We start from the raw sequence: 15,663 nt of genomic DNA, 5'->3' as shown, positions 1-15,663 counted from the left end.
AATACAGGACACAACAGTGGTGAGGTGTGCTGTATGTGTGACAGACGAATTTAAGGTGGAGGTGGGACTGCATCAGGGATCAGCCCTGAGCCCATTCTTGTTTGCAGTGGTGATGGATAGGCTGACAGATGAGGTTAGACTGGAATCCCCATGGACCATGATGTTTGCAGATGACATTGTGATCTGCATTGAAAGCAGGGAGCAGGTGGAGGAACAGTTAGAAAGATGGAGGCGTGCACTGCAAAGGAGAGGAATGAAGATTAGCTGAAGTAAGACAGAATATATGTGCATGAATGAGAGGGGTGATGGGGGAAGAGTGAGGCTACAGGGAGAAGAGATAGCAAGGGTGGAGGACTTTAAATACTCTGGGTCAACCGTCCAGAGCAATTGTGAGTGTGGTCAGGAAGTGAAGAAACGGGTCCAAGCAGGTTGGAACAGGTGGAGGAAGGTGTCAGGTGTGTTATGTGACAGAAGAGTCTCTGCTAGGATGAAGGGCAAAGTTTATAAAACAGTGGTGAGGCCAGCCATGATGTACGGATTAGAGACAGTGGCACTGAAGAGACAACAGGAAGCAGAGCTGGAGGTGGCAGAAATGAAGATGTTGAGGTTCGCTCTCGGAGTGACCAGGTTGGATAAAATTAGAAATGAGCTCATCAGAGGGACAGCCAAGGAGACTGTTTTGGAGACAGTCAGAGAGAGCAGACTTCGATGGTTTGAACACGTCCAGAGGAGAAATAGTGAGTATATTGGTAGAAGGATGATGAGGATGGAGCTGCCAGGCAAGAGAGCTAGAGGAAGACCAAAGAGAAGGTTGAAGGATGTCGTGATGGAGGACATGAGGGCAGTTGGTGTTCGAGAGGAGGATGCAGGAGATAGGCTTACATGGAAAAAGATGACGCCCTGTGGCAACCCCTAAAAGGGACAAGCCGAAGGGAAAATAAGAAGTTCGTTTTTTCCATCAGTGGTGGTAGTAAACCTTCAACCGCATGGTTTGTCAGGAACAGATTCTGTTTCGAGACATTGCGATAGCGTAAATTTTACTAGGCACTGGAGCAGCTTGACAACCATGAAGCCTTTATAAAGTGGCATTGAACTGCATTCGAAGACAGAAAAACTTTTTTCGGGGGCAATTTTGTCAATGCGACTCCAATGTCAATTGACGAGTCACAGTCAAGGGAGTGATATATAGTGAGTTGAAATGAGTTGAGTTTGTTCCATGACCCCGCTGGTAGCCCAACAAAAAAAAAAACTTGAAATACGTGTAATTCTTGTTAGATTAACAGTAGACTTCAACTGAGAGTGGCAATAAAGAGCTTTTAGCTCCTTTTCTGAATTACTTATCTGCCAAACTGCTGCTTTTTGTGAAGCAAGTTGACTTTACTACCACCATTAAGTGCCCATCTCAAAATTTTGCTTGCAAGTAAAAAAATAATATATTTTTTTTAAATCGGCTGAACGACAGCTATCTGGAAAAACTCATAAGTCAAATCACTCGTATCTCAACTGATATACAGAGACTGAAATTGTTGCTATCTATACAGTTTCTTCACAACCTCAGAGGATGATCTACAACACAAATAACGGCCAACTATCTTTTCATTTTTACCACATTATTACGGTGATATATGCACTGTATACATATGTATGTCTTACAAATGTTTTATTGAGTCATAAAAGCTGTGAACTTTGAGCATAGGACACTGAGGTGATACAGCAACTCTGACGACGAATACGTTGACGTACAGTATACAAAAATACATGGGTGGGATGAAGTCAGACAGCTTTGTCGTCAATGTAGAATAATTAGTTGAAGTTGAAAACACGTGAATGTTTACATTTTAGAACAAGAAAAAAACTTTAAGGTCCTAACAGTCTAGCAAAACGGCAAGAGAGAACATTCAGATTTCTTTATGCAAGTGAATTCCATACATCAATAACAGTGATTAAAGTTAATATCTAGTGATTTACTCATTTCTGGAATTGCTATTTTATTTATGACATTGATCAACACACACTACTAATATTCTGAACCATGGAAATGAAAAAAGGAGCAGAATCTATTCAAGTATTGAGCGTAACAAAAATTTTATGCACAAGAGAAAGTGGTTATTTTGGCCCTCCGTGAAGAAAAAAAAATCCCCCCAAATAGATTTCCATCCATGGTTGTAATTGTTCCTGAGAGGCTAAAATACAGGTCCACACACACACACAAACCAAGCTTTTAAGATAACCTTATGGTTACAAACTATGAAATGCTTAAAATTAAAAAAAAGTTAATTAAATGACAGGTACATTCATTCTGTTTTACAAACATTGAGCAACTAAGACAAGCCATTAACGTTATGAAATTGCATTCATTGCCCAGCCCTTGGTGTTTGGTGCTATCAGACAATTGTTCTCAACCTGGGTCCGTGAGCCATAGCTTAGGGGTCCGAAAAATAATTGGAAATAAATTATTGTATTCGTAAGTGCATACATAAAGATGGGGAGTGCCAAGAAAACGAATATAAAAAACTAATTACCTCTGCCTACTTGAGCTTTGGGTCAATTAAAAGCTCTGATGTGATTGTGACATGAATCTGACATAACTGCATGAATAAAGTTTTTTTTTTTTTTTTTTTTTTTTTAAAAGTCATTATTATTACAGGAATTGCATTTTTTTTTTCAAGAAAAGGGATATTTTTTCAAAAAATATCATGCTATTTTTTAGAGAATAAAGGAATCATTTCCTGAACAAAATGTGTATTTTTTAAATTCACTTGTTAAATTATAACTTCCTTTTTTGAAAAATGTTTACTTTATTCTTCTGTCTGTCTTCAGAATCATTCAGTTTTCCCTACTCTGTATTCACTCTATAGGGATTTTATATAAAACCCCAATTCCAATGAAGTTGGGACGTTGTGTTAAACGTCAACAAAATAAGAACATCATACAATGATTTACAAATCATGTTCAACCTATATTTAATTGAATACACTACAAAGACAAAATATTTAATGTTCAAACTGATAAACTTTATTGTTTTTAGAAAATCATTAACTTGGAATTTTATGGTTGCAACACGTTCCAAAAAAGCTGGGACTGGGACATGTTTATCACTGTGTTACATCACCTTTTCTTTTAACAACATTCAATAAACGTTTGGGAACTGAGGACACTAATTGTTGAAGCTTTGTCGATGCAATTCTTTCCCATTCTTGCTTCTTGCGGAGACCCTGGGGTCTCCGTTGTCGTATTTTACGCTTCATAATGCGCCACTCACTTTCAATTGGAGGTCTGGACTGCAGGCAGGCCTGTCTCGTACCCGCACTCTTTTACAACGAAGCCACGCTGTTGTAACACGTGCAGAATGTGGTTTGCCATTTTCTTGCTGAAATAAGCGGGGGCGTCCATGAAAAAGACGTTGCTTGGATGGCAGCATATGTTTCTCCAAAACCTGTGTGTACCTTTTCGGCATTAATGGTGCCTTCACAGATGTGTAAGTTACCCATGCCATTGGCACTAACACAGGCCAATACCATCACAGATGCTGGCTTTTCAACTTTGCCTCCATAACAGTCCGGATGGTTCTTTTCCTCTTTGGCCCGAAGGACACGACGTCCACAATTTCCAAAACCAATTTGAAATGTGGACTCATCGGACCACAGAACACTTTTCCACTTTGCATCAGTCCAGCTTAGATAAACTCGGGCGCAGAGAAGCCGGCGGTGTTTCTGGGTGTTGTTGATAAACGACTTTTGCTTTGCATAGTTGAGTTTCAAGTTGCAGTTACGGATGTAGCGCCGAACTGTATTTACTGGCATTGGTTTTCTGAAGTGTTCCTGAGCCCATGTGGCAATATCCTCGAGACATTGATGTCAGTTTTTGATGCAGTGCCGCCTGAGGGATCGAAAGTCACGGGCATTCAATGTTGGTTTTCGGCCTTGCCGCTTACATGCAGTGATTTCTCTAGATTCTGTGACGTTTTCATGATATTATGGACCATCCATCCATCCATTTTCTGAGCCGCTTCTCCTCACTAGGGTCGCGGGCGTGCTGGAGCCAATCCCAGCTCTCATTGGGCAGGAGGCGGGGTACACCCTTAACTGGTTGCCAGCCAATCGCAGGGCACACAGAAACAAACAACCATTCGCACTCACAGTCATGCCTACGGGCAATTTAGAGTCTCCAATTAATGCATGTTTTTGGGATGTGGGAGGAAAACGGAGTGCCCGGAGAAAACCCACGCAGGTATGGGGAGAACATGCAAACTCCACACAGGCGGGGCCGGGGATTGAACACCGCAGCTCAGAACTGTGAGGCTGACGCTCTAACCAGTCGGCCACCGTGCCGCTATTATGGACCATAGATGATTAAATCCTTAAATTCCTTGCAATTGTACGAACATTGTCCTTAAACTGTTTGACTATTTTCTCACGCCCCACTTTTGCGTGTGAATGACTGAGCAATTCAGGGACTCTCCTTTTATACCCAATCATTGCACCCTACCTGTTCCCAATTAGCCTGTTCACCTGTGGGATGTTCAAAACAGATGTTTAATGAGCATTCCTCAACTTTCTGAGTCTTTTTTGCCACATGTCCCAGCTTTTTTGGAACCTGTTGCAACCATAAAATTCTAAGTTAATTATGATTTGCTAAAAACAAAGTTTATCAGTTTAAACATTAAATATAGTGTCTTTGTGGTGTATTCAATTAAATATAGGTTGAACATGATTTGCAAATGATTTGTGTATGTTTAACACAATGTCCCAACGTGATTGGAATTGGGGTTGTAGTACGCAATATAGGTCACTCATCAGTAAGATGAAAAAAAAATGTTGCCGCACTACTCATCCGCGCTGTTAATTACATCATTGCTGTTGCACATTTAAAACGTAGCATACTGTATCAAAGTCAGCTGGTCAATGTTCCGTAACTGAAACAATACAAAAAAGCACTCAAAAGCGCCTCAACTTATTTAAACACAATTGTTTCCCACCAAGATGCCACAAAATGGCAACGAAGCAATATTTTTATTCCTTTAGCCTGAGCACAAAAACAAATCTGCGAATATGTGAATTTGCAAATCCCAAACTGCGAATATACGGGTGTTGACTGTCATGGATAGGTAGTAATTCAGAAAATACTCCTTCGACTTTTTATCACGACAAAAATACATCTTCACTCTTGTAAAGATAATTACTTTTTTTCAAGAGATTACAACTTTTGTTGCTCTGAAAAATCTGAATTTGTTATCATAACATTAAGACTTACTGTCCCCTCCAAAGGTATTGGAACACCAAGGTCAATTCCCAGTGAAGACATTTGGGTTTTAGATCAAAAGATGAATATGAGACAAAAGATTAGAATTCTCGCTTTTATTTCATGGTATTTACATCTAGGTGTGTTAAACAACTCAGGACAGAGCACCTTTTGTTTGAAACCACTCACTTTTCAAGTGAGCAAAGGTATTGGAACGTGACTGGTGGGTGTTTCTCGTTGCTCAGGTGTTGCCTTTTAGACTGATTACTTAAACATTAGTGCTTTTTTTTGGCTTTGGGTTTCACCTGTGAAAACTGAATTTGTTGTTAAGCAAACATGATGACCAGAGAGTTGTCTGTCGGAGAAAAGCCAACCATTTTGAAGCTGAGAGAAGAAAATCGATCAGAGCTATTGCACAAACATTGGGCATCGGCAATACAACAATTTGGAATGTCCTGAAAAAGCAAGAAACTACTGCTGTACTGAGCAACAGACACCGAACAGGTCGGCCAAGGGTATCAACAGCAGTTGATGACAGAAACATTGTGAGAGCTGTAAAGAAACACCCAAAGACAGCAGTCAGTGACATCACTGCCAACCTCCGCAGGGCAGGGGTGAACGTATCACAATCCACTGTTCGAAGAAGACTTTGAGAAAAGAAATTTAGAGGGCAGACCACAAGATGCAAACCACTCATCAACAAAAAGAATCAGAAGGCCAGATTGGATTTGGCAAAGAAGTACAGAGATGAGGCACAAACGTTTTGTAAGTTTTATGGACTGATGAGACCAAGAGTAACCTCTACCAAATTGATGGAAAGACCAAAGTATGGCAAAAGAAAGGATCCGCTGATGATCCAAAACACACAAGCTCGTCTGTGAAGCATGGTGGCGGTTATGTCATGGCTTGGGGTTGCATGATTGCTTCTGGAACAGGCTCACTAGTCTTTATTGATGATGTAACTTATGATGGTAGCAATAGAATGAATTCTGAAGTCTACAAAACCATTTTGTCTGGCAATTTACAGAAAAATGCATCCAAACTAATCGGGAGAACCTTCATCACAGAACAAGACAATGACCCAAAACACACTGCTAACACAACAAAGGACTTCATCAGTGAGAAGAAGTGGAAGGTCTTGGACTGGTCAAGTCAATCACCAGACCTGAACCCAATAGAGCATGCATTTTAACTCCTGAAGAGACTGAAGGGAGAAACCCCCAGAAACAAACAAGAACTGAAAGAGACAGCGGTAAAGGCCTTGAAAAAGTGTTTGAAATGAAGAATGCAACAGTCTGGTGAAGTCAATGGGTCGCAGGCTTGATGCAGTTATTGCAAGTAAGGGTTATGCCACCAAATATTAAATGTTATTCACTAAGTTAATCATGTCTGTTCCAATACTTTTGCTTGCTTGAAAAGTGGGTGGCTTCAACAAAAGGTGCCCGTTCCTGAGTTGTTTAACACATCTAGATGTAAATACAAAATAAAAGCTGGAATTCTTAACGTCTGTCTCATCTTCATCTTTTGATCTGAAACCCAAATGTCTTCAGTATACATCAAAAACAAATGAATTGACCTTGTCATTTGCAATACTTTTGAGGGGACTGTATTTTCTCAAAAGTAGGCAACTTTTTAATTCCAGTGTCATTTAGGGATAAAGTGAGTTCGGCATTCTTGATGTTTTTGGAGGAACCTATCCTCCAAACTCATATCCAATATGAAAAATATTGCTTTAGCGCCATCTTGTGACATCTTTGGAACAAGGGACTCTGTTAAAGTGATGGGGAGGAGCTTCATTTAGTTGGTCTATAGTCTTGTCTAATAGAAATAAGTTGCGTTGCCACCATTTTGGTTCTTTGATTCAATTACTCGCAAATTTTCGCAATCATATAGTGGGCGTTCACTGTACACAAGGTGGTTATTTTTAATTGGCACAAGGATTATGAAGGCATTGGGAAAAAATCTCCCCGGACCCAAAAAGTTTGAGAACCCCTGCTATAAGACACTTGTACTGGCCATAGCGCTGTCTCGGCTAATGTTTTCCTTGACTTCCACAGGCAGCGTCATGTAGAGGTGATCCTCCACTAGGAACTCATTCCTGAGCAGCCGGCGGCAGTTGCCAAGCTGCGCAGGCAGCCTTTCCAGACTGTTGCCCTTCAGCTCCAGATGATTGAGCTGAACCAGGTCGCCCACAGCCTCTGACAGTTCCCTAAGCTCGTTGTGGCCCAAGCACAGCACCCTCAGCTTGGTGCACTTAAACAGATTCTTGGGCAACGTCTCCAGCTTATTGGAAGTGATGTCCAGGTGCAGCAGGTCTAGCAGGATACCCACATCCGGCGGGAGCACCTGGATTAAGTTGTGGGCCACATCCAAGTATTGTAGTTTAGGTAGTCTGAACAATGCCGGTGGCAGGGACACCAGTTTATTGTGTGAGAGGTGGAGAGCCTCCAGAGACTTGCCCTGGACAATGGAGGAGGGGATTGCTGTGATTTGGTTGTACCACAATTTGAGACACGTCAGCCTCTTGAGGTGCTGGAAGCTGACGATCTCCTCTATGGTCCGGATGTTGTTCGACTTCAGATCAAGCTCCTGCAGGTTGAGCAAGCTGAAAATAGCGTGAGGAATCTTCTCCAGCTCACAACTGTGAAATTCCAGGACGATGAGGTTGGTCATTTTTTTCAGAGTATTCAGTCCGAATAGTTTTGTGCCGTCGTTGTGCACCACTAATCTAACCAGGTGGTGTGACACGTCTGTGATGTTGGTGGGCAATTTTGGGAGGTTGCTCTTCAGGTATAATGTCTTTAAATGGCGCAAGTCCCTCATGGATTCCAGACCGACCATCCTGTTATTTTCAGAGCTCAAATTCCCGATGATGTAAAGCTCTCGCAAATTCCTCAGCAAGAAGACCCACGTCGGGATCTCGGCAACATCAGTAAAACTGATGTGAAGGCTGTGGAGATGGTCGCGGAGGAAGGCAAAACCCGTCTGCTCCACTTTGGCGGGACACTCGTAGAGGTGCAGCTCCCTCAGACTGGTCATCTGAGAGACGTTAGCAGTAAATCTGACCTCGGGAATCTTCTCCAGCTTGAGCACCTCCAAGTCGGTGAGGTCGAAGACCACATTTGGTAGACCAAAGAGATTCTTAAGGTGCAGCTCCTGCTGGTCTTGTGCATTACGGGTCACGCACTTCCTCGCTTTTTTGAAGTTCCACTCGTGATTGAGGCTAATCTCCCTTAGCTTGTTCTCGCTCACCTCAGACAGGAATACACCAAAGCGCTTGGAATATAGTTGGTCGTATTGGTCAACCATGTGTAAGAGGAATGCAAAGTCATTTTTGACATCTGGAATGTCACTAAAGCTACTCTCTTCTCTGACTTTCTCAAAGGAATACTCCTTCAAAGGTCCTCGAAATACCCAAAAGAGGGAGTAAAGACACACCATCCCATACATTATCATCAGAGCTATGTAGCAAATAAGCACCTTGTCCAACATGAAAGCCATGTTATGCGTACAAAAGAACTTCCCATACCCTACCAACGCTTTGACATCGGTCTCACAGATGTGTATAAAATTAATTTTAACCAAAAAGCTCGAGGTGTAGGAGAGCATTGAAATAAATGTGGCCGTTTTGAAAATGGTCTGAGCTGCGTAAAACCTGTAGATGAAATCGTTGTCCTCCACGTGAGCTCGGAACTTCCGCACTTTCTCAAACAGGGCTTTGGCCTGCTCCCCGTCCTTTTTATCCAATATGGGCATACTGGCCGTCGGTGCTTCGGCAATGGGCATATCTGCAGAGACCACACCTTCAAGCATAGGGGAGGTTAAGGTGGAACTGGAACCTTCCTCCTTCCCCTCTAAAGAAGCCTTCTTAATTGCAAAAGAGGTACCGCTCAACCTCTGCTTGTTCTCCTCAGAGTCTTCGCAGGCCGTTTCAGACACCGCCTTAGTAGTCCAAGGAGACTCGAAACATCGACACAGAATGGAAACGAAGTGTTCTATTTTAGAGCTCGTCTTGGGAAATTTGAACCAGAAATTGCTGCTGACCATAAGGATAACAGTGTTGATCAGGATGAGGTAGGGGAAGAATTTGGAATACCAGGGCAAGACAAGGTGATAACACATTTGGTTGATAAACACATACTGCTGAAAGTCCAAATTTGTCTTGATTCCCGGTGCTTGATGCTGATTAGTGCATTTCTCGCCTCCCTTAGCCATCGCAGCAACTACTTCCTGCGCAGTATGTGTGGGATAGGAGTAATTTCCAGAGTTCTCCTGTGATTCCTCCATGAAAGGAAGGCAAGCTACCTGGTCCTTGGTGATCTGCATGGTCATGGCGAATAGTGCCAACATCAGCATGACCAGGCTCAGGTAGTCCATGAAGACATCCCACCATGGCTTCAAGATGCGGTATGTTGGATGGACGTCATTCAAGGAGGCAAACTCGGTGACTGTGAACATTACTGCAACAAAAGGAAGGAGAATCAATGAATCACGTATTAGTATTAGAACAACTGATTATTTAAGAAAATATTACATTGTATGATTATTTAAGAAGGCGGCACGGTGGCCGACTGGTTAGAGCGTCAGCCTCACAGTTCTGAGGACCCGGGTTCAATCCCCGGCCCCGCCTGTGTGGAGTTTGCATGTTCTCCCCGTGCCTGCGTGGGTTTTCTCCGGGCACTCCGGTTTCCTCCCACATCCCAAAAACATGCATTAATTGGAGACTCTAAATTGCCCGTAGGCATGACTGTGAGTGCGAATGGTTGTTTGTTTCTGTGTGCCCTGCGATTGGCTGGCAACCAGTTCAGGGTGTACCCCGCCTCCTGCCCGATGACAGCTGGGATTGGCTCCAGCACGCCCGCGACCCTAGTGAGGAGAAGCGGCTCAGAAAATGGATGGATGGATTATTTAAGAAAATATTACATTGTATGATTTAGTGGTCAAAGTTTACTCAAAAAAAACCAAAATGCTTGCGTTCTCTGATTTAAATGTAATTAGCTTTCCTGTGTAAGTCAAATATGGTCCAAAATGCCTCATTTGAAGTAGAGCCTTTATTTTGACAACAAACATTTGAACATATAACGTCAAACTTCTTATAACCTAGGCCATCTTTATGTAGAGCAACATTTTTTTTTAGTTCTTTGCCTTGAGAGATTAAACTTTCAGTGACTGGTATGAGAGTCTGAAAGCATTAACACCAAATTTGACATACCTGCTCCCCAGTCACACCTCAAACCTAACGAATATGTCTGTGACAATTGGCTACACTGAAAAAAAGTACCAGTACTTAATTCGATCATCGCCTAGGTTATTTTATCGTACATTAAAAATATTTATCATTAGTAATAATATACTTAATATAACCTGACCCCGTTCTCAAATGAAAAAAAATAAATTATGCAAAGTGATGTAATGTTAATGTGTAGATGTACTTTTAATGACTGCTTATAATTTTGTTTTATATTTTCATTTCCTGGAGGCACCGTAGACTACTGGTTAGCACATCTACCTCACAATTCTGAGGACCGGGGTTCAAATCCCAGCCCCGCCTGTCTGGAGTTTGCATGTTCTCCCCGTGCCAGCGTGGGTTTTCTCCAGGCACTCCGGTGTCCTCCCACATCCGAAAAACATGTGTGATAGGTTGATTGAAGACTCTAAATTAATAGGTGTGAATGTGAGTCTGAATGGTTGTTTGTGTATATGTGCCCTGTGATTGGCTGGCGACCAGTTCAGGGTGTACCCCGCCTCTCGCCCGAAGATAGCTGGGATAGGTTCCAGCACGCCCGCGACCCTATTGAGGAGAAGCGATACAGAAAATGGAAGGATGGATGGATTTTTATTTCCTAATTCCTAATAACAACATATACCTGTACCACATCTACACAAGTAGGAGCTTATTTAAACAACAATGCTTTATACAAATACTGTACATTAAATTAATATGGAAAAAAATTAATTGGCATGCTTCCTTGGCCCTGGACCACATTTCCAGTCTCTTAAATGGCGGTTGAGAATGTTACTTTTCTGCTTTTTGAGTAAGCCAGCATCCTAAAACGAATTGTTGACAACCTAGGAGGTTGCGCTGTATTTACTTTGGAGCGTAGCAGCTTAGACAAAGCTGAGTGATATTCTATGTGAAGTTGTGTGAACAATCCCCTCTGAAAATTGATGTTTACCGCTGGATATAATTGCCTTGTGAAATGCTATGCTACGGTCCAACATGAATAATCCTTCCTGTTCAGCATGCCTCTCTTTTTGTCAAGCCTAAAGCAGGTCAGAAAGTTAAACCTGTTAAATCCACAGGCGCTTACCAAATAAGTGCTAAAACTCAATTATTCAGACTGCATTTACAAGGTGTGAATGTGTAACCTATTCACACTCCCGAACATGTCTGCTTTAATTCTGTAAAAGTTTAATTAATATAGTGACACATTGACTTACGAGTTTAATTCATCCAGTGACCAAACTTGCAACTCAATTTACTCATATTACAAATCAATCTGAAATTTATTGCAAAGCCATTAATTGGTTCTAGCCCCGCCAAAATAGCATATTTTTTTAAATTATTATTTAGGTGTTTTTAATAAAGAAAACTAGCATTGTATGGTATAAAACTTAATCAAAAATAATAAAAGAGAAATGTGAAAAACTGGTTTTATAAAGTGTAATTACGGTATGCACTGTGGCATCCATGTGTTGGATTTGTGCTCATAAGGGGCATGGCCTAGTGAGTGGCGGTAGGAGTTGGTAGTTGGGTTTGTCTGGTTAGTCTGTGTGTGATCGTCTGGGTGTGAGTTGTGGCTGACAGCAGCTCCTTGCACATGTTCACATTTTGTACAGTTGAATCCAAATGTTTACATAAACTATATAAAAGGACATGCTTGTTTTTCTCACTGTCTGACATGAAATCAGTGGTCCTGTGGTCTGACAAAACTAAAATTTAACTGTTTGGCCATCTTGAGCGTAGTTATGTTTGGAGGAAAGGGGGAAAGCTTGTAAGCCTGAGACCACCATCACAACTTTAAAATACAAGGGTGCCAGCATCATGTGAGGTTGTTCGCCAAAGGAGGGACTGGTGCACTTCACAAAATAGAGGGCATCATGAGGAAAGAACATTTTGTGGAATGGAAATACTGAAGCAACATCTCAAGACATCAGCCAGGAAGTTAAAGCTTGGGCGCAAATGAGTCATTTTCTTATTCACTTAGACAGCAGCGTATCTGAAGTTTGCTCATATCTCAGATTTTGGCTCACAACACACACACATTTTTTTAAAATAAATGATCTTTTTTTTAAAAAAAATAAATGAATAAATGCATAAATAAATAAACCAAGCGAAAGCTTGTAACTTGAAAATTTTGAGGCACTCGTAAATCAACTCAAGCCCGGACAGTCACGTGCAAACCAACCCGACTCCAGCTCCCGTTGCCATTCCTAGGTCACGCCCCTTAAAGGCACATACACAGTCAACAGTCAAATACTACAGTATGTACAGTGATTGCACTTTATTTGACCAGTTTATTTCTTTAGACTCGCTTTTACTATGATTTTTACAGACAGATTGAAAGTCAGCGTAACCTAGCAGCCCTTTAAACGAAACACTCAAAGGTGGCTACATCGTGTACCTGTATCTGCAATGTTAATGTTCACCAAAATCAGTAAAAGCCAATAATTATGTCCGATATTTATCTGCAGCGTGCAACAGTTTAATTTTATAAATCAAAATCCACGCTTATGCGATGCAATTATAGTGTTTGCAAGCTTAACAAGTGGGTAAAAGGGTTTAAAGTTAATAAATTGTGAACAAGACAGAAACAATGTCACATACCCCCATTGGTTAGTTTAGTGGTGACGTTGGAAAAACGTTGCAATGTGGTACTCAAGTACGCTAAAATATGACGTCACGCAACACTTTCATTAATGACGACGACACGCACACACGTAATTCTTTGTCTAGTCCATTACGGGACGGAGAGATGCAACGTGGGTGTTTGTAGATCGTCACCAATATGAGCTCGATATTTGTTTAACAACACCTCTTCTTTTTTGAGGGGGAACAAGTGGTAAAAACGGCATTCATTTCCAGTATCTTTTTTTGGGGGGTTTCCATACTTGATTGTGACGTCATATATACAGATATACTATGTAATGTAATGTTTGAAGGGGACAAACAAGATACTTATTAACCAACACGGAGTAATGATTTTATATTATATATCACTTACTGTCAGTGTGGCGTTAACGGACCCCAGTTATTTCTTCAGCCCGCGTTCCACATTTCCCCAATCCCGCGGTTTACAACACGACATATGTTAGTTGAGGGTTGCAACTACATCCTTAAAATGTGTGCCCTAGGCTAAGCAGAACCTGGTGGAAGCCTTTTGTTCGCGGACAACCCGCGCGGACGAACAAGAGACGAGAAGCGAAGCACTTCGATCGGTGAAGGAGAGACTCGAGAGGCTGATCCAATATGGGGCCGCTGTTGTGCTTTCCTCGTTTCTGATTGGACGATGAGAGGAAGACTCCTTCCTGACACCGCCTCCTTCCCACAGATATGAAAAGGTAGACACGACACGTCGCTTTCGTGTTGCGTGCTTACTATGACGCTAAAAGCTAGGGAGGTCAAAGTCGTCATCGCATTTTATTTGTGTGGACCGAAAGAAAACCAAAACAACAGGGATGCCGGCATGCACTGCATACGGTTGCACGCAACGCTGTACAATCACAACAAGGGAAGTGGGAATAACCTTTCAGAGGAAAAAAATATTTTGATTAATTAAAAAAATATATATATTGATAGCACACGAGTTACGACTTAATTTTAACGTGCATGCATTGCCTTTGATGGGAACGTCGTCCGTCCCAGCATGGCCGTACGCAGGCACTTTTTTTAGCTGGGCTTCTACAGCGCACTCTCTGTTGCAACCAGCTACATAATGTATGTATGTTTATCCTATGCTGCATTCAAGGCACAACGGAGAAAAGGGTGTCAGATTAGACAGTCCAGTGTTTCCTAATCTTTATTAACCCGAGAGGCACGTGTATTACATTATTAGAAACATATCACGACACACCACGTCACATAAAAACATTCCTTTTCAATAGTTTCGGGTCACTTATAAATGTCCTTATTTCTGGGAAAGAAAAACAGTGGTGGCAGCGGTGCCTTGAAATATGACTTTAATTTGTTCCATGACCATGCTGGTTACTCATAACGGTTGTATTTCAAATCATCTTTCCCCATTGAAATGAATGGCAATGCCATAAATCTGTTCCAGCCTCCCCCAAAAACATATAAAAAAATAATAATAATGTGTTTATTTAACGAGGACTAATAGCATTCTATAATATTGTACTTTATAAAAACATAATTACATAATTAAACCGAATGTAAAGAATTGAATAGTTTTTCTCACACTTTGCTTAAAAAATTGGACATTTGTGCTGCTCCTTCTGGTGTACGTGTCTTGGCCACCGGGGGACAGTATAATACATACATACAGATATACAGAGACTTTGCAGTCCTGAGTAAGGCTCACTAATTTTAGGCATCCTTTACACAGGATGAAGAAAACATGCCTGTGAGTATTGTTGTATTATCTTTCTGCATGTGTTGCTTCACTGTTTGTGTTCAAATATCCGTTGTTAAAGGGTTATAACACTGCCACAAAAATGCTAAATGCTACTTGATTGCCCATCTATGGCGGTTCCCATTATGTGTTATTAGCATTAAGCTAGGTAAGGCTCTGTGGTTGTTTTAAATACACAATGTGAAATTGTCTTTGTTTTAACTCATTCACTGCCAGTCCCCCATGTTAACCTGGATATTTGAATTCAGCAGCCATCAATGACAGTGAATTTAATAAACAATAAACAGCTTGAAGCCTATTTTTTTGAAGAACTGTTCCCTATCTGCCAAACAGCTGCTTATTGCGAACTGAGTTGAATCACTGCCACCATACAGCGCTCGTATCTCAAGTTTGCGCTCGCAAGTCCAAGAAAAAAAATTGGCCGAACGACAGCTTGAATCTCGAAAAACTTGGAACTTTCAGGAGCTACCTAAAATGCACTATAACCTTTACAGGTGAACATAATTATACCTTCACAAAACTTTTCAATGCACGTATCCAACTGTTCAATGTTTCACAACGTTTTGCACAACTTCAATGGCAAAATTCACAATGGGTTTGAGCCATGAATGGCCCAATACATTTCCTGTTTCAATTAGAATTGGTATTTAATCAGCCTTCAACATTCTGTTCACATTTTGACATGAGACCAAAATGACACCTAACAAATGATCAACAGTACTTTGCCAGTGTGAGGCTTAAAACAGGACTTGTCTTCTGACCTTAGAGTCAGCTGGTTGCAACACAGAGACTAGAAGAGTCATAGAAAGGCATAGAATTGTAGATCCTTGGA

General features: G+C 41.4%; 1 protein-coding gene across 1 annotated transcript; it reads right to left on the bottom strand.

Moving 5' to 3' along the window:
- Positions 1-1,584: 1,584 nt before the first annotated feature.
- Positions 1,585-13,719, bottom strand: lrrc8da (leucine rich repeat containing 8 VRAC subunit Da). Its single transcript, XM_061694557.1, has 2 exons — positions 13,467-13,719; positions 1,585-9,701 (listed from the first exon to the last, which is right to left on the bottom strand). Exon 2 carries the CDS (start codon positions 9,697-9,699, stop codon positions 7,237-7,239), a length of 2,463 nt encoding a protein of 820 aa, XP_061550541.1. The 5' UTR covers positions 9,700-9,701; positions 13,467-13,719; the 3' UTR covers positions 1,585-7,236.
- Positions 13,720-15,663: the final 1,944 nt, after the last annotated feature.

The sequence above is a fragment of the Phycodurus eques genome, chromosome 13 (assembly GCF_024500275.1).
Source record: "Phycodurus eques isolate BA_2022a chromosome 13, UOR_Pequ_1.1, whole genome shotgun sequence".
Lineage (NCBI taxonomy): Eukaryota > Metazoa > Chordata > Actinopteri > Syngnathiformes > Syngnathidae > Phycodurus > Phycodurus eques.
The sequence above is the reverse complement of the archived record's forward strand: the minus strand, read 5'-3'. Positions and strand labels throughout refer to the sequence as shown.